This window comes from Hemibagrus wyckioides, linkage group LG12 (genome assembly GCF_019097595.1).
Source record: "Hemibagrus wyckioides isolate EC202008001 linkage group LG12, SWU_Hwy_1.0, whole genome shotgun sequence".
Taxonomy (NCBI): Eukaryota; Metazoa; Chordata; class Actinopteri; order Siluriformes; family Bagridae; genus Hemibagrus; species Hemibagrus wyckioides.
Window position 1 is genome coordinate 9,511,050 of NC_080721.1, and position 21,916 is coordinate 9,532,965.

The window sequence follows — 21,916 nt, forward strand, 5'->3', positions numbered from 1 at the left end:
AGGGAAAATGAGGACACGGAGATTTCCATTACATATCCTACACTCCAAAAAGGGATTATGACCTTATGTAGCTTCTAAATGTTGATATAATGTTCATGTTAATAGAATAAATCAAGTTTGTTAAATAGAAATACATACATTAACATTGTCAAGTTTAATATTTTGCCATTAATTCATCCGTAATGAGTAAAACTTTGTGCCAAATCAAATATTCGGACCGCTGTGGTGACCCCGAACAGGGGGGAGCCAAAAGAACATCAACAACAACAATAACATTTTAGCCTTTAATTGTATTTTTTTAATCCAGGATTTTTCCTTGTAGGTTCATTTCTAAATGAAACCTGGGTTTGTTTGTTTGTTTGGTGCTTCGGTCAAAATGATGTATGGAACGAGATTAAATTAAACATTATGTGCTGGAAAGAAATATATAATACTCCAGAGACTTTGTTCTGTCTGATCCAGGCATCATTCGCTTGTTAAACATCTATTTTCATATCCGTAGATGTCCATTTTTATAGGAAGATCTGCTGAATCACGCAATTCTCTAATCAGCCAATCAGATGGCAGGATAGCTTCATCTATCCAGTATCAGTGAACCCGGTGTAGCCCATCCACTTCAAGGTCCAAACGTTTGTGTGTTTTCCGAGTTGCTTTACTGCTCACCCTGGTTGTAAAGAGATAAGTCAAACCAGTCTCCTCTGTCCTCAATCAGTGGAGGAGGTTGGGGTTGATTGAGGTTGAGTCAATCAACAAGGTGTTTTCATTCACGGATCTGCCGCTCTCTGGAGAGGGGTTTTTTCCCCTCACACCATTCTTAGTAATGTCAGGAGATTTCAGTCTCTGGAATATTCACACTGTGAATATTACAGATTACATTTTCCCCTACTCTGATATTAACATTGGCTGACTGGATAATAGCATTATATTGCATACGTATTCCTAATAAAGTGGACAGTGGGGGTTTTTGTTCATATTGCTATCAATTCATAATGAGAATGATAGACATGTTTGGTATTTTAGTAATCAAAACATGTTCAGATGCTATAATGATTGAATTACTATTTAAGAGATGCTGTGGGTCAATGACGTTATCATTAAGTCGAGAACATAGTATGTTATATCTACTATATTACTGTTTAATTATTAATTGTATTAAATATTGTAATTACAATGTTATTATACTATGTCAGTCGTTCTCAAAATAGTGTCCATGAAGCTTATTTGATATATATATATATATAGTGGAACTACAGTGGCATTTGTGGAATTGGGGACTGACTTCCAGCATGAAGTAGAAGAGCTCCAAGCCGTATCCGTGTCTCTGCAAACTCTCAGTCACATAAAAATCCAGCACACACAGGGGCTCGGTCTCCACATGCGCCCCCCTCTGGTCCTACAAGATAATGCAGGAGTACAGAAGAGGATGAGGGTCACACCCTGTCATTGACATACTGTACACAAACAATACGCATGATAAGCCTAATTAGTCAAAGACTAATTAAGACTGTATATCTCTGTACACTTCATGTAAAATTTACTGCAGTGAAAATGCCAGCGTGAAGCGAACTTACAGTAAAATCTTTACAGATCATCCCTGTTATTTTTTTAAGAGTGTATTAATGTTAATATCCTGTACATTTTGCAAACACCTGAAGATGTTAAGAAGTAACAAATTAACTTAACACATGCTGATGACAACCTTCAGTTCCTGATCATTATTTAATCCATAACTAAAAATTAGCTCTTAAAACATTTTACCAACTTATTGAATTTTTAGTCTCCATGTGGAAATAGTGGATAATGTTCTTTATGCTTAAGTTCTGATGTACCAGTTAACAAAACACAAAGATTTACATATTGAGTTTTCTAAAAAATATTTATACATACATGTAGTTGTTACTTAATATTCCTGATGTGTATTAAGGTTTTGTTCATGTTAAACAATTCACTAAATACTTTCGGTTAAGAGATTCTTTAAAAATGTTTAAAGATCAAATTCCATCCATCCATTTTCTATACCCGCTTTATTCCTAATTAGGGTCACAGGAATCTGCTGGAGTCTATCCCAGCACAGGGGTACACCCTGGACAGGTCACCAGTCCATCACAGGGCCACACATATAGACAGACAATCACACACTCACACTCACTCCTATGGGCAGTTTAGAATTACCAATCAACCTAATGTACATGTTTTTGGACTGTGGGAGGAAACCGGAGTAAACCCATGCAGGCACGGGGAGAACATGCAAACTCCACACAGAAAGGCCCCTGCCTGTTCGAACCCGGGATTCGAACCTTCTTGCTGTGAGGCAACAGTGCTAACCACTAAGCCACTGTGCTGCCCAATGCAGTGAAATTTACAACAACAAATTAAATTCAGATCATAATTGTCTTTTGTGTTTAAAAAAGGCATCAATTCAGTACTTTTATGCAGTTTTTAAGGAAATTATCTGATTCTAGGAGAAATATTTCTGTCTCTGCAGGTACAATCCCAGAAATCCTGGTGTTTTAGTACAGACACAGTACACAGTATATTCCTGAATATGCTCCATTATTTAAAGAAAAAAATTATGGAAAAAATTTCTCTATAACATTTTCATGCTAATACATTAAACGTATATATTACAAAACAGTAAGACAATTTCTATTAACATTATAGGGTGTCTAGGATTTTTCTTTTCACAGTACAACATATATTCACACACAGACAGACAGTGAAAAAGGAAAACACCTACAAGCAGAAAGAGCTTCTTGTATCCGACCTTCAGATATCCTACTGCAACTCCACGGCCTCTGTTTAAGAGAAAGACAGAGAGAGAGAGAGAGAGAGAGAGAGAGAGAGAGGGAGACAGAGACAGAGACAGGTGTTATTGACAGCCAAGATGTGGACACTGAAAAGGAAAGTAAGCACAAAGACTTGTTATTGCATCTACAACTTGATTCCACTGAATTCAGTGTTTGAAATTTGAACTGGAAAGAAAAACACGCAGGTCACCCGTTCCTCTCTCCGTCCTTCAGCAGGTAGAGGTAATGTTTGTTAGCCTGAAGCTTCGCTGCACTTGTTATCGGCGCAGGCAGCCTCTGGGCCTAAAAAAGGGAAATGTTATAAAGTTTAAGCACAACATCACGCCATAGATAATCGAAAAAAAATCATTAAAGTGGCTTATAGATATAAATCACCTTGGCTGAGGCTTTCCCTAACTCATCAATAATGGTGGTAGTCTGAGTCTGGGCTTCAGGTCTGAAATACAAAAGCACGTGAGCAGAAGAAATAATAATTACTATATCACAAAATATACATAATATATATATTATATATATATATATATATATATATATATATATATATATATATATATATATATATATACACATATTCTGTGATATAGTAATTATTATGGAGATGAAAGTAGGTTGATTCTTATATTTAAGAATTTTCATTTGAGGTGTTTGACTGGGGTCAGTCATAAAGGTAACATCATAGGGGGGTAGTCATCAGCGCAAACATTTCCACATACATTTAAACTGTAAGGGTTTCCTCTGGGTTCTCTGTTTCCATCCCATCACCCCAAAACAGGCCAAATTGAGTATGCTAAACTGTCTATAACTCTCTCTCTCTCTCTCTCTCTCTCTCTCTGTGTGTGTGTGTGTGTGTGTGTGTGTGTATTGCCCTGTGATGGACTGGTGTACCATCCAGGATGTGTCTCTGTTGCACACCCAGTGTTCCTGGAATAGGCTTCGGATCGATCACAAAAGTGTTTATTGAAGATAACATTTTTATTGTTGTTATTTCTATTATTGTTGTTGTTGTTTTTATTATTATTATTATTATTATTATTATTATTATGGCCAGTAACACCATCATTTACGCACTACTTTTTAAACATAAATTACAATTATAATATTATAATTGAAATAAATTATTAGAGGAGGGGGAAAGGCTTCAATTAGATCATAATCAAAAGAAGTCATTGTGGAAAACAACAATAGGGTTCACTCTGAGTGCAAGGAGGCAGTGAAAACAGCTCTTAAGCCACACCTCATTGAGATTGATGGATGCTTTTGTATTTGGATTAAAATAAAAGAAATCATGAAACCGAAAGAAACAGTCCTACCTTCCGTGAGGTTTCCTGGCAGCACACAGATTGTGATCCAGCACTGAGATCCTCTCTGGGAATAGAGAGTTCAGGTCGAAAGGGAAATCCATAGCAATATATTTATATATAGGGAGAGAAATAGATAGAGATTACAGTGCAAATGAATAGAGTTACAGCAGCCACTACACCCTACACATGGAGGATGCTGAGGCTGAATAACATCCCAGGCTCTCTAAATACTGAGCAGTGCTTTTATAACACCATGCAGCCTTGCACTAATTTATCCCAGGATCCTTCTTCTGTCCTTCATTGTGTTCCACTCAGAGGCCATGGTACTAATGCAATAAACCAGTGCACGCGCAAACACGATCAGCTCTGCACGAGACTATACGAGTCGCTTCAGCTCCGACTGTAGAGTTTCCTAAAATACAAAATGTTTATTTTTTAAATAAACAAAAACAAAATATATCCTGAGGTTATAAAGCGGTCCATAAAACGTAAAACCTGCCTTTAATCAGAGGCTAAATTTAGAGGCAAACTCTTAACAGACGCAAAAACAAATTGTAGTGCACTAGTCAGGGTGTGGGAAGCATTCTTTTCATTCCCTATATAGTTTACAAGTGTAGGGAGTACTGAGGATTTTGAAATAAAGCCTACTTCAGTCTCCGTACTTCCGCTTCCTCTTGGCAACGCCGCACCATCTTAGAGCGTTTACATAGCAACCAAAACATATTTTTTTCATTTCCTTATTAAATTATTATAATAATGAATTAAACAGAGTGGCTAAAGCATGGAAAGCATTACATAGCTAACACTAGCTCAAATAAAGTAGATAAAGCATGTTTAAAAAGTCGCAAGAGGACGTGATGATCTAATACATGAATATTCATTGTTTATTAAGATCGTTTGCATATTTAATTACAAATTAGGGAAATACAGAGGGAAGAATTTTCCTAAAGAACACAAGATATTTAAAACTGCATATAGCTATATTAAAATAGATAATAATAATAATAATAATAATAATAATAATAATAATAATTACTATTATTATTATTTTATATTTTTGCGTATGTTGTATCTTGTAGCTGTCTAAGCTGCTGTAACACAAGAATTTCTCACATGGGATCATAAAGTATATCTATCTATCTATCTATCTATCTATCTATCTATCTATCTATCTATATATATATATATATATATATATATATATATATATATATATATATATAAAACACCAACAACTACTACAACAGCAGCAGCAATAGCAGATACTTTATTTCTTTTAGAAATGAGTAATTTTGGTCAGTTCATAGTCATTGCACCACACAGTAAACTTTAGTGATATTTACAAAATCTTACACCTTTTAGTAAGAAGTCATGAAACAGACACAACAGAAATGGTTAAGGATGGAGTAACTCACTTTGTTTACTTGTAAATATTGTCAAGAACAGAGTTTAAGACAAAGATTTAAAAAAAAATTGTTTGGTTCAGAAAGCAAAAGCATTTTAATGTTCATTTCCAGGAAAGTGTTTTTATGGTTTTATTAGTTCAGAGAACAACCTTTAAAACATTTAAAATAAGCTTTAAATAATTTGAAGCTCTCAGGAGCCTTGTACTGAACCATGGATTTATTTTAAGAATTAATTAATTTACTCAGGCAGCTGATCAGACTCCTGTTACTGAGTGAGGACCCCAATAAAGTCTCGCGCACGTTTCTCTGCCCGCTCTCTTACTGGTGCTCAGTGTGCTGAGGAGGAAGGTAGAGTAAACATGTCTCTGATACTTTTCTCTGTATAAAGTATCATTGTTTAAATGTTTATGTAGATGTTTGCCGAGTGTGTTATTTATCTTTTATTATGATTTCCTGAGTAAACTAACGGTTAGTGATCCACGCGCTTTATTGCGTGCGGCTGGTTTTCCAAAATGGCCGCCACCTCGTGGCCTTGTATTTATTTATTACAATGTAATAAATGCATGAAGTGTTATTACAACTCATCGTGTGTTTGTTTTTTGTCCGTGTAGGTTTGCTGATATGGGCCTCAGTTGCAGACGTCTTGAAGATGGTATGTAATTTCCTATAACATGATGTTGAGCTTTATTTTTCTGTGAACATGTGCTGATGATTCATTAGACTAGAGTCTCTGAATGCAATGTGAAGATCTTTACACTAATCTGAACATGTTTCTGCTGTATGTCTGGATGAAATCCATAATTTCCTAAACAAGACTTTTAAAAAATAAATCTTTCATTTTTTTAAGGCATTACTGAATGGCCTGAAGATGGCACCTAGCTGTTTGCTTCTTCTCTGGTAAGTGCCTTTCTCATGCAATTGTATTCTAGTCAAAATGTGCACTTAAATGCATGCAGAAAAAACACTTGGGGTGTGGTGGTTATAGGAAAGTGATTATTATTGGGGTACTGTACCGACCCTGAAGGTGATCACTTTTCTACAGTCACATGTCATGACGCTTTCTTCCTCTTGCACCACAGCAGTCTTCAATCTATTGCTGAATGATAAATTAGACTTTTTTTCTTTTTTTTTATCCATTTATAGTTGCATTTGACTGCATCCACTAATCAAGTCGGTTCCTGTTACCACGTAAAAGGAGCTGAGAGTCCTGACTGAGGTTGGTTTTGTTTATTATTGAATATTGTACGTCACGTAATTTCCATTATGTGTAATGATGATTCTATAGACTAGAGTCTCTGAGAACATGATGTCCTTTACATCACACTGAACACATCTGCTTGTATAAGCAAGCATTTGTTTGTTAAATTCAGTTATTTATTATATTTGTATCTCGTTCTTTGCCAGGTCCGTGTCTAGAACCTGATGAGATTTCATCCAGGACCCTTGTGCTGAAGATTTTCAGTAAGTACTGATTTACTCCCTTTTCCTCCCCTGTTCTGGTATTTAATGAATTGTGTTAATGATGATCTGCTTTGTTCGGTTCGACTGAGATGGAATGAAGTTTACTCGCAGCGCACTGAAACACATCCATGAATTTAGGGTTGGAGAACTTTGTCTTGCTAGAATTGTTAAACACTTTTTTTTTTTTTCCTTTTTTTTTTCCCCCTTTTTTTTAAGGATCAAGTTACTGCACCGGAGGGACAGAGGAAGAGATGTGGTGTACCTTCAACATGGTCATGATTTTTAACATGGAATGCCAAGTTGATTATGTAACGACTGATACAAATAAAGCTCTGAAATGTGCATCAAGTCTCGGTCTGCTTTTTAGTATCCCAATAAATCTAGGCTTTTTTTTTTTTTTTTTTTTTTTTTTAGATATTGTACAACTGTGTAAATTTTTAGATTGTTGGTTCATAAGGTTAAGTTTTACATACAACTTGTAATAGTGTGTGTCTATTGCAGGATGGTTTCTTTGCCAATAGTCAGATTCTTTGTCTAATTTGTTTGATTTCCTCTGTTTTGTTGGGCTCCTTTTAATGTCCCACAGGTTTAATCCTTATTTGCTCATAGGATAATTGTAAATATAAGCATCTGCTCAATTTGTCTGGGCAGGGAATTTTTGTGTTAGCATGGAATTTCTTTGTGCATTTTCCTTGTATGGTTTATCCCTAGCACAGGTTCTGCGTGGATGTGAGGTCTGTAAGTGTGGGTATTGACCTGGTGTGAGGAGGATTAATTTGTGGGAGCAAATGACTTGTGTTCAAACTTGGACCAGGAAGGTTTGGTGATTTTTCAGCCAAATGGATGCCAAGGATGTATAAATCTTAATTTTTTTGTTTAAAAGAACTACACAAGTGTAAAAGTAGGATCTGTATTCTCACAGACTTATTCAGCAGTTATTGGAACCCCTGGAAGGAAGTGTTAGCAGTCCTATCCTGTTCAATTAAATGATTAGTGACGTTTTCTCAAAGATAGGCATAGAAATAGGAAGATTCTTATGGGTGCTGTGGAGGGTGAAATGTATGCAGACTGCTGTCAGCAAAGTAGAAAACTGGGCTAATGATTGGGGTTTCTGCTTTTCCGTGGCAAAAGCTCAGGTGAACTGCTTCATGAAAATCAAAACAAAGCCTCCATCCATTGTCTATACCTGCTTTACTCCTAATTAGGGTCACAGGGATCTGCTGGAGCCTATCCCAGCACACACTGGGTAGAAGGCAGGGGTACACCCTGGACAGGTCGCCAGTCCATCACAGGGCCAAAAAAATCCAACAGTGAGTGTTAAAAACAGAGGTGGACAGTAAAGAAGTACATTTACTTGAGTACTGTACTTAAGTACACTTTTTGAGTATCTGTACTTTACTTGAGTATTATTTTTTCTGGATACTTTTTACTTTAACTTCACTACATTTGAAAGACAAATACTCTACTTTTTACTCCACTACATTTCTGTCATGGTCATTGAGTAGAAAGTAGTTACATTAATCATAGGATGATTTTTTTCACTCTTGTAGCGTCACGTGTTGTACAGTTCAGTGGTTTTCCATAATTTTTTTAACTCAATTGATCAATTTCTGACAAAACGAAGATATGCTTTGTATATTATACACCACCAACGCATTGGTAATGTCAGTTAACACACAAAAACGTATGCTGTGTCCAAATTCTCATACTATGTGTCCTAAATAGTATTCAAAAATAGAATTAGTATGCCCCAAATCGTAGTATACTGAAAAGAGTATTCCAAAAATTCCTGGATGGTCTACTACTTCCGGTAGAAATTCAAAGTGCAGAACAATGCACACTCTAACGGGTAATATTGCCCACAACGCATTGCACACAGGAGGGAGGAGCCTGGACAATGGTGGAAATGCATATTAAAACGGTGTAAATGAATTGTGGAAATATATATAACTCTTTGTTAAAGCAGTGTTGCTGTTGGGTGGTTGTACAGCTACAGTTGTGTAGCTGGGTTTTAAAGCAGGTTAGATTTTTTTTTCTGACCAGTCTTCATTTACAGACCATTTGATTGAAATGTGCATGAGTGGATACACATAGATGTGTACAGGTACATCTCAAAATTTAGAATATAATGAAAAAGGTCAATATTTTTTGTCACTCAGTTCAGAAAGTGAAACCCATATATTATATAGATTCATTACACATAGAGTGAAATATTTCAAGCCTTTATTTCTTGAAATTGTGATGATTATGGCTTACAGATAAGGAAAACCCAAAATTCTGTGTCTCAGAGAATTAGAATATTGTGAAAAAGTTCAATATTGGAAAGTCATGGTGTCACACCCTAATCAGCTAATTACCTCAAAACACCTGCAAAGGTTTCCTGAGCTTTTAAATGGTCTCTCAGTCTGGGTCAGTAGGCTACACAATCATGGGGAAGACTGCTGACTTGACAGTTGTCCAGAAGACAGTCAATGACACCCTCCACAAGGAGGGTAAGCCAAGCATATTCATAGAAAGTTGAGTGGAAGGAAAAAGTGTGGTAGGAGAAGGTGCACCAGCAAAAGGGATAACCGCAGCCTTGAGAGGATTGTCAGGCAAAATCCATTCAAGAATTTGGGGGAGCTTCAGATGAATCCTAGACATGGCCTACAAATGTCGCATTCCTCGTGTCAAGCCACTCCTGAACCAGAGACAATGTCAGAAGCGTCTTACCTGGGCTGTGGAGAAAAAGAACTGGACTGTTGCTCAGTGGTCCAAAGTCCTCTTTTCAGATGAAAGTAAGTTTTGCATTTCATTTGGAAATCAAGGTCCCAGAGTCTGGAGAAAGAGTGGAGAGGCACAGAATCCATGTTGCTTGAAGTCCAGTGTGAAGTTTCCACAGTCAGTGATGATTTGGGCTGCCATGTCATCTGCTGGTGTTGGTCCACTGTGTTTTCTGAAGTCCACAGTCAACGCAGCCATCTACCAGGAAATCTTAGAGCACTTCATGCTTCCTTCTGCTGACAAGCTTTATGGAGATGCTGATTTCATTTTCCAGCAGGACTTGGCACCTGCCCACACTGCTAAAGGTACCATAAGCTGGTTCAATGACCATGGTGTTACTGTGCTTGATTGGCCAGCAAACTCGCCTGACCTGAACCCCATAGAGAGTCTATGGGGTATTGACAAGAGGATGATGAGAGACACCAGACCCAACAATGCAGATGACCTGAAGGCCGCTATCAAAGCAACCTGGGCTTCCATTACACCTGAGCAGTGCCACAGGCTGATTGCCTCCATGCCATGCCGCACTGATGCAAAAGGAGGCCCAACCAAGTATTGAGTGCATAGAAATGAACATACTTTTCAGAAGTCTGACATTTCTCTTTGAAATATCCTTTTTTATTGATCTTATGTAATAGTCTAATTTTCTGAGACACAGAATTTTGGGTTTTCCTTATCTGTAAGCCATAATCACAATTTCAAGAAATAAGGTTGCTAGGTTGCTACAAAAGGTACTGTAAGTATTGCATACAACAATGCAATAATAAATGCGTTGACATTTACTTTTGATAGTTAAGTACTTTTAAAAACAAGTACTTCTGTACTTTTACTTAAGTAAAAATCTGTCTTTACAACTTTTACTTGTAATGGAGTAATGTTTGACCAGTAGTATCTGTACTTTCACTCAAGTAAGGAAGTTATGTACTTCGTCCACCTCTGGTTAAAATGTACAGAAAAAATTGAAACAAGTGCCAGTAGTCAGATTTCTGGGAATGTGGATGGATGGATGCAGATCTCTGAAACCTATAGACAAATGTAATAAATGAATTGTTGATGTGCTGAGGTGTTTGTTGAATGGGGGGCATGCCGTCTGTCACTCAGAAGAATATACTGTGCACTGATAAGGGCAGCCATAGATTATGGTAGTATGGTGTATGGTTCTGCAGCTAAAACACAACTTGCAAAGGTAGAGGCATTTAGAATACGATCTTCTCCCATAAATGTGATGTATGTTGAAATGCCACTTGAAATTAGAAGGCTAAAGTTAAGATTGAGGTACTGGACTAACCTAAAAGGTCACTTGGACAACCATCCAGTTACCAAAATCGTGAATGGACTGCTGGGAATATGAATATAAAAGAATAATGAGCTTTGGGTGGAATTTTAATGAGGCAGAGAGTATGGGCCTATGTAATATAGATATTGCCCCTTCAGTGGCTTTGTCAGTAGTACCTCCCTGCCTTTAGTAAATAATGATAAACAGTTTAGCAGTGCAACGGTACATAGATCATCCATATTACAGAGCAGTGCAAATATATACAGATGGCTCTAAGGATCCAGACATGGGACATACAGCAGCATCAGTTTTCATCCCACAATTTAGAGTTAAAATAATCAAAAAGTTTCTCAGATCATATTTCAGTCTTTTCATCTGTGCTAATAGCAATATCTCTAGCAGTAGAGGTAGAGCCTGTAAGGTCAGCGATTTGTACAGATTCAATCTCAGCCTGGGGCAGTTTATCAGGTGGAACATCTTCTGCAAGACAAGACTTGGTTGACGAAGGACAGCAAATTCTTTTTAGAACAAGTCAGTATGGACTAACAGATAACTTTTTATAGGAAGCAGACAACTCTATATTAAATTCATGTGCATGTAAAGACAGACGTCCCAGTTTTTGGCACAGGAAGCGGCCATCCCCAAACCGTCCCCACAAAGTCGGGAGCATGAAATTGTCCAAAATGTCTTGGTATGCTGAAGCATTAAGAGTTCCTTTGGAACACTGGAACTAAGGGGCCAAGCCCAACACCTGAATTCAGTGATTTGGAGGGGTATCCCAAAACCTTTAGCACTATGTTTTTCCCTGCTTCCACTCCATCCTGTGCTCCACACTCCAATCCAGTAGGTGGCCGAAATGCACCTTCTGCCATTCACCAATAAACACCAGAAGAAGAAGGAGGAGAAGTTAGCCTTTCTCCTGACAGTGTATGATGCAGGCAGCTATACTAACAAAACTCGTCAGAAACTGTCAATAATAATGGCTTAATTTTACATATTTATGTAGCTGACTAAGTGAATAGTAACACTAAATTAATCTAGGTAACGTTGGCTTGTTAAACATCGAACCGGTAAAGACGCCAGACTGGATAGATTAAAAAAATATATATATATACCGTAAACATCGGCTATCAGTAATTGCCCTTTATGTGTTCAAATATCGGAAGAATTGCACGTAAGTCGATCGACAGCGTATATATTTATTTATTTTAATGGGTAGTTAACTATTAGCTGTGTTGTTGTTATTGTTTTTTTGGGCGTTTGCGTCCTAAATTAGTTTGTTTCTTCCTGACAACAAAGCACAGGTGTGGTGGTGAAGCCCCGCCTTCTTTTTGTAACGTAACGTCAGGTTTAGTCGATTAGTCGAACACGTTTACGAAAACATCCGAGTCAAAACCGAAAAGCTCTACATGATGATTATATAACATATATAATCATACAGACGATTTATGATTATCCTAAGTCGTGTTTAAGCAAATCGTATAGCTTATTTGGACAAATTGAGAAGAAAAAAAACAGGAAAAGCCATGTCTGCTGTTGTAGGACGAGTTTGGTCATGGATCAACCCAGGGAACCTGTATCGCCCTTGGGCTACTAAACCAAAAATAGAGAAAAGTCTTACAGTCGAGGTTCAGGAGAAAAGCAGATGGAGTCTGAGTGGGGTCACCTCTTGGGTTTGGGGTGGATGGAGAAAACAAAGTGACCAAAAAGCCCCACCTGAGGAATTCTGGGAAGCTCAGGAGGAGATTGTCAGACCTTTAGAAGTCGAAGATCTGAAGGCAGAAAGACTCGAGGCGCCTCCTCCGCAAAGTCCTCCACGATGGTGGAGCCGGTTATTCGGTCCTGTGTTTTATTTATGGCCGAGATCATCCAAGGGCAGTGGAAACGTTCCGAGGAAGAGCACCTGGAACGAAGGATCGTGGGATTCCGACGGGAAAGATTCCGATTACGGAACCCCTCCTCCGTCTCCCGTCCCACTTTCCCAAAGATCGTCGGCGTTCCGCTTCTTTGCTCGCTCGTGGTCCGGAGAAATTCTCCCAGAGCATTACGAGATCTGTTTCAATTTCATTCGCCACCTCTTTGACCTATTTGTAGTCGGATTCCTTTGGACGGTCTCGCCTCCCACCAAGTTAGTCCTGGATGTTCTCGGTGTCCAGGGCGCACTGAAGCTCTGGCTCCACGGCATGGCCATGTTCCTCGTGTCCTCTGTAGGAATGGCTGGTCTGCTGTGGCTGGTTCAGGAGTACCTGCCTCAGTTCGCACTGGTTTATGGCATCGTCCAGGGGCTGGTCATTTCCGTCAGTGTGCGACAGAGCGTGATTTTGGGGACGGGAGAAGATGGGAAAGAAGTAGAGGACAGCGAGGAAGAAACAGAAGATGCTCTGGCGCAGAGTCAAAGCAGTAACGCTGCCAGCAAAAGTGTGAATGTGTCTTGAAGACAGAAGGTCTTTGGGTAGGTGCTTGATTTCACATACATACATTTATTATAAATAATAATAAACAAATAATAAATATGGTTATTATTAAGTGGATGATGGAGGATCTGTCCAATTAGGAACCCACAGGTCTGAGTGCTCAAAATAAAGTTCACTCAAATGCAGTGGTTAGTCATATCCAAAGAAAACATAGACACGTTTATGAACGATTTAGCCGAAAAGTTACCTAGCGACTTGTTGACTTCTTTGCCAAGCTCATAAACCACATGTGCTACATTAGATACTTTATTAGAAACAGGTAATAATCATATACATATCATTTCAGTTACTGTATGAATGCACTTAACTAGCTAACGAGCTAGCTTTCCTTATGTTAAATTGCATTACTTTAGCTAGACCATTTTGTTTCCACGTCAGAGCTTTAACACTGTGTGAGCAGTGGACGCCATTCACAGTATTTCCATGCCGTGGATTTGGTTGGTTACAACAGTACCACATTATACGTACCTTCTTCCAGCCCTGAAATGACCTCCACCCAGGCTGTAACACCTCCTGCTTAGCTCCGCCTCGTTTCCTTAGAAGAGGTGTGTAATTCGGGTCAGTGAAGTGAAGGGTGAAGCTTTGTGGGGGTTTTTTTCATTGTTTCTGTATCTACCCGACAGATCTCATTGTTCTTTTCTAGGATCCCTTCACTGCTCTGTTTCCATGTAGTCAAGGCCAAAGCAATTTGTCTTCGCGCTGCAACGTTTACTGCATGAAGTGCAATTATCCTGCAACCTCTGTAAAGCCACGCTGACATTTTCCACACACCACGAGTCCAGTCTGAACTGTTAACAGCTCACAACCAGCCATAGCTGACATGGAAAGCAGTGGTTTTCAAACTTTTTTTAAGCATAACATCTTTTTTTGTGTTTATATGATCACGATATGATCCACATACACTATATTGGCAAAGGTTTTGGGACACCTCTCCAAATCGTTGAATTCAGAGGTTGGCCCCTTAGTTCCAGTGAAAGGAACTCTTAATGCTTCAGCATACCAAAACATTTTGAACAATTTCATGCTCCCAACTTTGTGGGAACAGTTTGGGGATGACTCCTTCCTGTTCCAACATGACTGCCCACCAGTGTATAAAGCAAGGTCCATAAAGACATGGATGAGTGAGTTTGGTGTGGAGGAACTTCACTGGCCTGCACCATAGAACACCTTTAGGAGACAGGCCTTTTCGTCCAACATCAGTGCCTGACCTCACAAATGCGCCTCTACAGGAATGGTCAAAAATTCCCATCAACACACTCCTAAACCTTGTGGAAAGCCTTCCCAGAAGAGCTGAAGCTGTTATAGCTACAAAGGGTGGGATAACTCCATATTACATTCATGTGCATGTAAAGGCAGACGTCCCAGTTTTGACCTGACAGTTTTCATTCCTAAAGGTGTTCTATCAGGTTGAGGTCAGGACTCTGTGCAGGCCAGTCAAGGTCCATGTCTTTATAGACCTTACTTTGTGCACTGGTGTGCAGTCATGTTGGAACAGGAAGGGGTCATCCCCAAACTGTTCCCACAAAGTTGGTAGTATGAAATTGTCCAAAATGTCTTGGTATGTTGAAGCATTAAGAGTTCCTTTCACTGGAACTAAGGGGCCGAGCCCAACCCCTGAATTCAATGATTTGGAGGGGTGTCCCAAAACTTTTGGCAATATAGTGTAACTCTACTAAAGTGTTTACATCTTCAGTGGGGAAAAAAGAAAATGTCTTTGTGAACGACACTGTGTGCAACGTTAAAATGCGTGATTGCATGTACGTGGGTCAGGTGACAGAGGCCTAGTTTTTATATTGCACTTATTTTATTTTATTTTTGTGTGTTTCTATTTAAAGTTGTTGTCATTGTTTTATTATTATTATTAAAATTGCGTGAATTAATTTTAGAACATTTTCATTAAATCATCCTGGTGACCCAGGGTTTGAAAACCTCTGCTGTAAAGGAAGCTGTTTTTTTTATTTTGTTTTGTCCTGTTGTTTCGTTTTTAAGACAAGTTTAACACTTGTCTTTGTTTTTACAGGCTGTGAGGAGACTGACCACTGACCACTTGAGCACAAAGTCAGTACACGAGCCAAACATCAACGATTAAGTCGTTATGAAGATTTTACAATCGGCGCTCCTAATTTTATCTCCCCCCCCCCTCAATTCATTCACACATGGACTGGTGAAAAGCCTGAACGTAAAGGAGCGCCGTTTCCATTTACTACATTCTGGATTGTTCAAAGACAAAAGTGAGCAGGAGACAGAGATCGTTCATCAGCATTTTGGAAACTTGCCAGTGAGATTTTCCGTCTTTTTTTTTTTTTTTAGTACAAAATGCACTGTAAAGGCACTTTTAACAGAGATAGAGAGAGAAATGATCCTGCTGTGATATTTTACCACATGATTTAACTTCAGGAAGCCACACAGCTGATTGGATTGTATCCTCTGGAGAGAGAGCTGGCACAGATTTCACTTGAACCTGAACTGGATTCACATCAGCGCCAGCTTCATTTATATTAAACGAAAAGAAAAAAACCAACACTTTTCCTAATTCTGAGCTCTTTGCTAAACTCCATTTACAGTACATGTATATAGGGGTATATGGGGAACATTGTTACGTCACTAAACCTAAAGAAATCAGACTTGGGTTTGACTCTGTGGTACACACAAGCCAGAACCTGGCTGCAATTATTCTATTTAATCCGTTGCTATATTCTCACACACATTTCCACTATTATATATTACTTATTTAACGTCTCTGTTTATTAGCGGGGTTCGTGTATTCGTCTCAGAGATTTTGTGTCGCATTCATATTCAGATGTTTTGACTATTTACTACGAATGTTTTTCTCTCGTACAGTATATCAGAATCACGTGCCTCAATACGGCCCATTAGGGTTTGTTTTTTATAAATGTTTCACACTAACACCATATTTAAGTTGTTTTTTTAAGTGTCTCTTTCTTTACACCTCTTTTTTGTTGTTTTTTTGTTCTTAAGCATGCTTAATGGTAAGATTTTCTAATAATAAAAATGTCTACTAGCATCTAGCGTTTCTTCAAGCATATCTGAACTGACAAATATTTGCACCGTATCCTGTTCATGTCCACGCCTAGTTAATGCACTTTAAGATTTTTTTTTCTCTTAATTTTATTTGTGAACTTTATGCGTTTTGCACCGTGCATTAAAGTGCAGGATCACTGTACGAGTCGGATGTGAAGAAATCTGCTGTGTGTAAGCTAGGAACAATCGCTATACCCTTTCTGAGAGAGGGAACATGAATAGATAGATACGTGTGATGTAACCGAGATCTCTCGAAGTTAGCCTGAAATATTTGCTGAAATAACTTTTTAGGTTTTTGTTTTTTTTTCTAAAGTATACATTGTCATTATTTCTTCTTCTTCCTCATCATGGAAATTGTCTCAATTTCTTCTTCTGGTTGAACTGGTTGTGCTTGTAATAAAATGAATGAATTGTATTATTATTATTATTATTATTATTATTTTTATTATTATTATTGCCAATGCAATGCACACTAAAAGTCTTTTTATCTGAAACTGGAGAAATACCAAGAATATGAATTCCTAGTTTTCTTCAAGCCCCAGAATCACCAAGCTGTCACTGTTAGGCCCTTAATCGTCTATGCTCCAGGAGACTACATCACGACTGACCCTGTGCTCTGACCCCAACTTCCTAACAATCGGGGACATGTGAAGAAAGATTTTTACTGTGCTGTAATACATCCATAACATGAAGTATATTGCCAAAAGTTTCGGGACAAATCATTGAATTCAGGAGTTGGGCTCGGTCCCTTAGTTCCAGTGAAAGGAACTCTTAATGCTTCAGCATACCAAGACATTTTGGACAATTTCACGCTCCCAACTTTTTGGGAACAGTTTGGGGATGACCCCTTCCAGTTCCAACATGACTGCACACCAGTGCACAAAGCAAGGTCCATAAAGACACAGATGAGCGAGTTTGGTGTGGAGGAACTTGACTGGCCTGCACAGAGTCCTGACCTCGACCTCGTAGAATGCAATTCATATTTGGGATGAATTAGCGTAGAGAGCCAGACCTTCTCATCCAACATCAGTCACTGACCTCACAAATGTGCTTCTAGAGGAATGGTCAAAAATTCCCATAAACACACTCCTAAACCTTGTGAAGATTTGAAGCTGTTATAGCTGTAAAGGGCGGGCCAACTCCATATTACATTCATGTGCATGTAAAGGCAGATGTCCCAAAACTTTTGGCAATATAGTGTATAAAGGCTGCTTCTTCTTCTGCTGCTGCTGCTTGTATAAATTCCTCATGCACCATCATCACAATCTCATATTAAACAACCAGCCCTGACTCTTTACTGTGTGGACTGGATATCTAGAACAAAGACATCCAGATGTGTAGAATTCCAGCCCAAGATCTCCACATGATCTTGTCATGTCATTCGGTGGTAGGCTGCAGCATGGAGGATGTGAAATATTTTGCTTTACACATCGCTACTCTCTTTGATAAGATAAGAGAGGAATGTCTATAAAATGAGAGCGTGTGCATGAGGTGAAAAGGGACGGGGGATAATTATAGCCTTGTGTAGCTACCAGTTAGTGTAGACTTGACACCATTAATTTCTCCAGTGTGTGTGTGTGTATGTGTGTGTGTGAAGGGCTGGAGTCCCAGAAGGAGTGTATTCCCGACTTCTTTGTTCCTGGGATAGGATCCAGATCCACGATGTCCTTGATTGACCAAGATGCGGATGCATTCACACCGAAAAAAATTCTAAACATTTTTAAGGTGTTTTGTTCATCCTCATAGTCTCCACTGTCACTCCGTACTGTTTTATTCATCAGATGTGTTTGAGCAAGACGTTACCACAATGTACACTATTTTGCCAAAAGTTTTGGGACACCCCTCCAAATCATCGAGTTCAGGTGTTGTTTTTTAGGGGTTGGGCTTGGCCCCTCAGTTCCAGTGAAAGGAACTCTTGATGCTTCAGCTTCATACCAAGACACTTTGGACAATTTCATGCTCCCAAGTTTGTGGGAACAGATTGATAGACTGATAGAACACCTTTGGGATGAATTAGAGTGGAGACTGTGAGCCAGACCTTCTCGTCCAACATCAGTCATGTTGGACAAGAAGGCCTGGCTCTCAATCTCCGCTCTAATTCATCCCAAAGGTGTTCTATCAGGTTGAGGTCAGGACTCAAGTGCAAGCCAGTCAAGTTCCTCCTCACCAACCTCTCAGTTTTTCTTAATCAGAGGTATGAAATCACAAATCTAAATCCAGAATAATTAGATGTAATCTTGAAAACAGTTGTGTCCTCCACTGTAATTGGCCACTGCTGGTTACTGTGCCACATTTACATGGACATCAAGGTTGCAGCTTTTAGAGTAGTATGTAGCTTAAGGAATTACTCTAGTTAAACATGACGTCCATCACAAGGAGCTGTGTTCATGTGTAAATAAGAAAAGATTCAATTGTTTTATTCTAAAACTATCATTATTTTTTTCCCAAATGTTTACCTCTGTAATGAAGATGAATGTTGTATTAGTAATGTTTTATTATTACGTGTTATAACCGCTTCAGACGGCTGTGCCTTTCTGGACTCGGGTTCGGATCTTCTCTCTCTCCCACACACAGAAACAGAAATTCAGAATTCAGGAGTCTGGTAATGTACCAAACACTTTTTCATCAGTTTATTACTGAACATGCTGACATCACTGGGATTTTACACTACGTCTCATGTGGTACTGTTGTGAACATTTTGCTCCTTTTAAACCTTTCAAATACAGATGCAGCTGATACTTAAGCCAGTTGAGGCAATACTAAATGTAATTTCATTGCCACCGTGAAGCTTCCTGCCGTTAGTATGTACATGCACAATGCCTTTATTAGCTTTACTCGTCTGATTGTCAGAAAAGAATCAGTAGTGTCACGAGGAAAGGTGATGAAGGAAAAAAAAAGATTCACTGTGCTCGTGGAAATGAGTGAAAACATTAAACCTGTGAAGTACACCACTTACTCACTGAAGAAATTAAAAAACATTGGCCAGAAAAGCAGTACGTCTTTCTAAGCTCAAATAACGCTTTTGCCTGCGTCTACTCCAGCTGTAATACTATTACCACCACCATCATCATCATCAAACACACGATGAGCACCTCTGCCTTTGTTCAATCTCAAGTCTTTGGAATGGACCCTGCTTTCTAAATCATCAGCTAAAATATCTTTTAAGATTTACTATAATCACTGGCTTGAGCTTTACTGATTCAAGGCATCTCTCACTTGCATTAAAAATGAGAATGAGACAGAACTGATCTTAACGTTGCAGACAAATAAATAGAAAAACACATTACAACAAAAAAGAAATTAAAACCCTATGTACAACCAAACACAGCATTTAAATGATTTCTCATTGATCACAATGACAGCAGAAAAAAAAAATAAATCAAAACTATATCAATGTGCATGAACTAAAAGCTCCCACTCTCTGCACCGAATGGCAATGTCAAACACAGCAACGCAGTGACTTTATTTCAATGTGAGTAGCCGGATGTAAAATTATGAACGTGTCCGCTTCGCATTTCCCTCTTTTTTTTCCCCCCACCAGCTCAGTGCTCTCCTGATTAGTGAGGGTTTGTTCCGCCGGAGCTCGGGGGCGTAGTGGAGTCGCTGCCACCTCCTCCTCCTCCTCCTCTCTGTCCGTGTCCTCTCCCGTGGCCGAGGATGCAGTGCGCGCTCCCGCATCCTTCCTCGTCCTCCCCTTCACTCTCTGTGGAAGACTCACCGAACTGTCGGGGCTTCTCGTAAATGCAGCAACCTGCCGAACACAAGAGAGCACAACGGCTTTAGTGACACTTCTTCTGGAGCTCTAAACAAACAAAGAAAACAGGACACCAGACATGTACTTACACTTTGAGGATCTGCGCCCCATGTGTTCGTTATCCACCGTGTCACTGGACCACTCCACCTTTTTGTCGGTCTTCCTCTTCCGAAGCTTGATAGTCAAGCTTCTTCCCTCCTGTGGAACGGAGAAGATGCATTAGAAGCTTTTTTTCACGCAACCATTTACACTTCATATTAAACAAAGGAACCAAAGTCTGGGGTGATTTTTCTGTAAGGAGATGTTTATGTAACGTTTATAGAAGGAATCTCTAGTGTCAGTGTTTTGTAACAGTTCACACTTACACCGATCAGGCATAACATTATGACCACTGAGAGGTAACGTGAATAAGACTTATCTCCTCATCATGGCACCTGTTAGTGGGTGGGATATATTAGGCAGCAAGTGAACATTTTGTCCTCAAAGTTGATGTGTTAGAAGCAGGAAAAATGAACAAGCGTAAGGATTTGAGCGAGTTTGACAAGGACCAAATTGTGATGGCTAGACCACTGGATCAGAGCATCTCCAAAACTGCAGCTCTTGTGAGGTGTTCCCGGTCTGCAGTGGTCAGTATCTATCTATCAAAAGTGGTCCATGGAAGGAACAGTGGTGAACCGGCGACAGGGTCATGGGCGGCCAAGGCTCACTGATGCACGTGGGGAGTGAAGGCTGGACCGTGTGAAATCTCTCTCCAGAATGATTCATTTTAGCAGCAACAAAACTACAGCGTTATTAACTGTGGTTGTTACCATGGCAACCAGTAGTAGGAACGCCCACTGGTGACGCCCTTATAGAGATAAAATAGCTGTAGATAACATTAGAGCTGCTTTTGCCTTGCACCAAAGAGGTTTTAAAAGCTGTTGAGGTGTGAAAGGAATAATAAAAACACTTTCTACTTCATCACACTGTTTTCCTTTAACAGGACATCATGACCAGTGTTTAATTCTTCACTCCACTATCTCTGTATATAGTGTTATATCCCAAAAACTGGCATGCCTTCGCTCTAATGCACGCGCATGCGCAATGTAGTAAAAGTGAATTATATGAGGTGTCATGTCGGAGATGATTAAATTAAATGTGAATAAATTAATTAATTAATAAAGCCACTCTCTGATGGGTGGAGGATTATGCGGTCCGTAATTTTTTTTTTTTTAAATATAAATCACTCAAGTATCATTGTTTATTCGTGACAGATATTTAAAGATAAATGACATAATATTCGGAGTTTAAGGCGCGTTAGTAAAATGGTTAGCAGTCAGTTCATTCGCTGCTAGCTGAGTTCATTAGCCAGGCTAATCGACCTCGAGGAACATTTGCGCCTCCATTTTTTAAACAAACTTTCTCTTAAGGATAAAAGATAAAGTGGATATGGATATAAATGATGCTCGGTCACCTGCTGGGGCGGTGGCGGTGTTCCCGTCTGCACCGTCTCCGTGATCGTCTCACTGGACGGCCCCGCTACCTCCGCCATAGCAACGTTAGCACCCGCAGCTAAGCTAGCTCACTTCACGTTCTGTTTCCTGTTGGTTTAAAGAGCCTTGTTTTCTCACAGCCGTGCAGTGAAGTCGGACA

General features: G+C 39.2%; 3 protein-coding genes, 1 long non-coding RNA gene and 1 other non-coding gene across 13 annotated transcripts in view; 3 read left to right on the forward strand and 2 right to left on the reverse strand.

The window, feature by feature from the left end:
- atat1 (alpha tubulin acetyltransferase 1) overlaps positions 1–4,637 on the reverse strand; it is a 14,134-nt gene extending 9,497 nt beyond the window's left edge. For all 9 annotated transcript variants that reach the window (XR_009206207.1, XR_009206206.1, XR_009206208.1 and 6 more), the window contains exons 1-5: positions 4,118–4,637; positions 3,183–3,243; positions 2,998–3,089; positions 2,738–2,795; positions 1,280–1,393 (exon numbers count right to left, since the gene is read on the reverse strand). Coding sequence is in view for 6 of the 9 variants with exons in the window: in XM_058404535.1 (XP_058260518.1) it covers positions 1,280–1,393; positions 2,738–2,795; positions 2,998–3,089; positions 3,183–3,243; positions 4,118–4,209 (417 nt within the window). In the remaining 3 variants the exon portion in view is untranslated. The remainder of the gene's footprint in view (positions 1–1,279; positions 1,394–2,737; positions 2,796–2,997; positions 3,090–3,182; positions 3,244–4,117) is intronic.
- A 1,159-nt stretch (positions 4,638–5,796) lies between these two features.
- LOC131362767 (uncharacterized) lies at positions 5,797–7,317 on the forward strand. The gene is made up of 6 exons (XR_009206237.1): positions 5,797–5,862; positions 6,126–6,166; positions 6,362–6,411; positions 6,658–6,730; positions 6,919–6,975; positions 7,192–7,317. It is a non-coding gene; the product is annotated as an uncharacterized LOC131362767 (long non-coding RNA).
- LOC131362993 (small nucleolar RNA SNORD52) lies at positions 6,781–6,844 on the forward strand. Its single transcript, XR_009206264.1, has one exon. It is a non-coding gene; the product is annotated as a small nucleolar RNA SNORD52 (small nucleolar RNA).
- A 4,562-nt stretch (positions 7,318–11,879) lies between the features above and the next one.
- lg12h6orf47 (linkage group 12 C6orf47 homolog) lies at positions 11,880–16,939 on the forward strand. Its single transcript, XM_058405235.1, has 2 exons — positions 11,880–13,466; positions 15,509–16,939. Exon 1 carries the CDS (start codon positions 12,541–12,543, stop codon positions 13,447–13,449), a length of 909 nt encoding a protein of 302 aa, XP_058261218.1. The 5' UTR covers positions 11,880–12,540; the 3' UTR covers positions 13,450–13,466; positions 15,509–16,939.
- A 2,196-nt stretch (positions 16,940–19,135) lies between these two features.
- On the reverse strand, positions 19,136–21,876 carry ppp1r11 (protein phosphatase 1, regulatory (inhibitor) subunit 11). Its single transcript, XM_058405083.1, has 3 exons — positions 21,738–21,876; positions 20,374–20,482; positions 19,136–20,281 (listed from the first exon to the last, which is right to left on the reverse strand). Exons 1-3 carry the CDS (start codon positions 21,813–21,815, stop codon positions 20,088–20,090), a joined length of 381 nt encoding a protein of 126 aa, XP_058261066.1. The 5' UTR covers positions 21,816–21,876; the 3' UTR covers positions 19,136–20,087.
- Between the last annotated feature and the right edge of the window lie 40 nt (positions 21,877–21,916).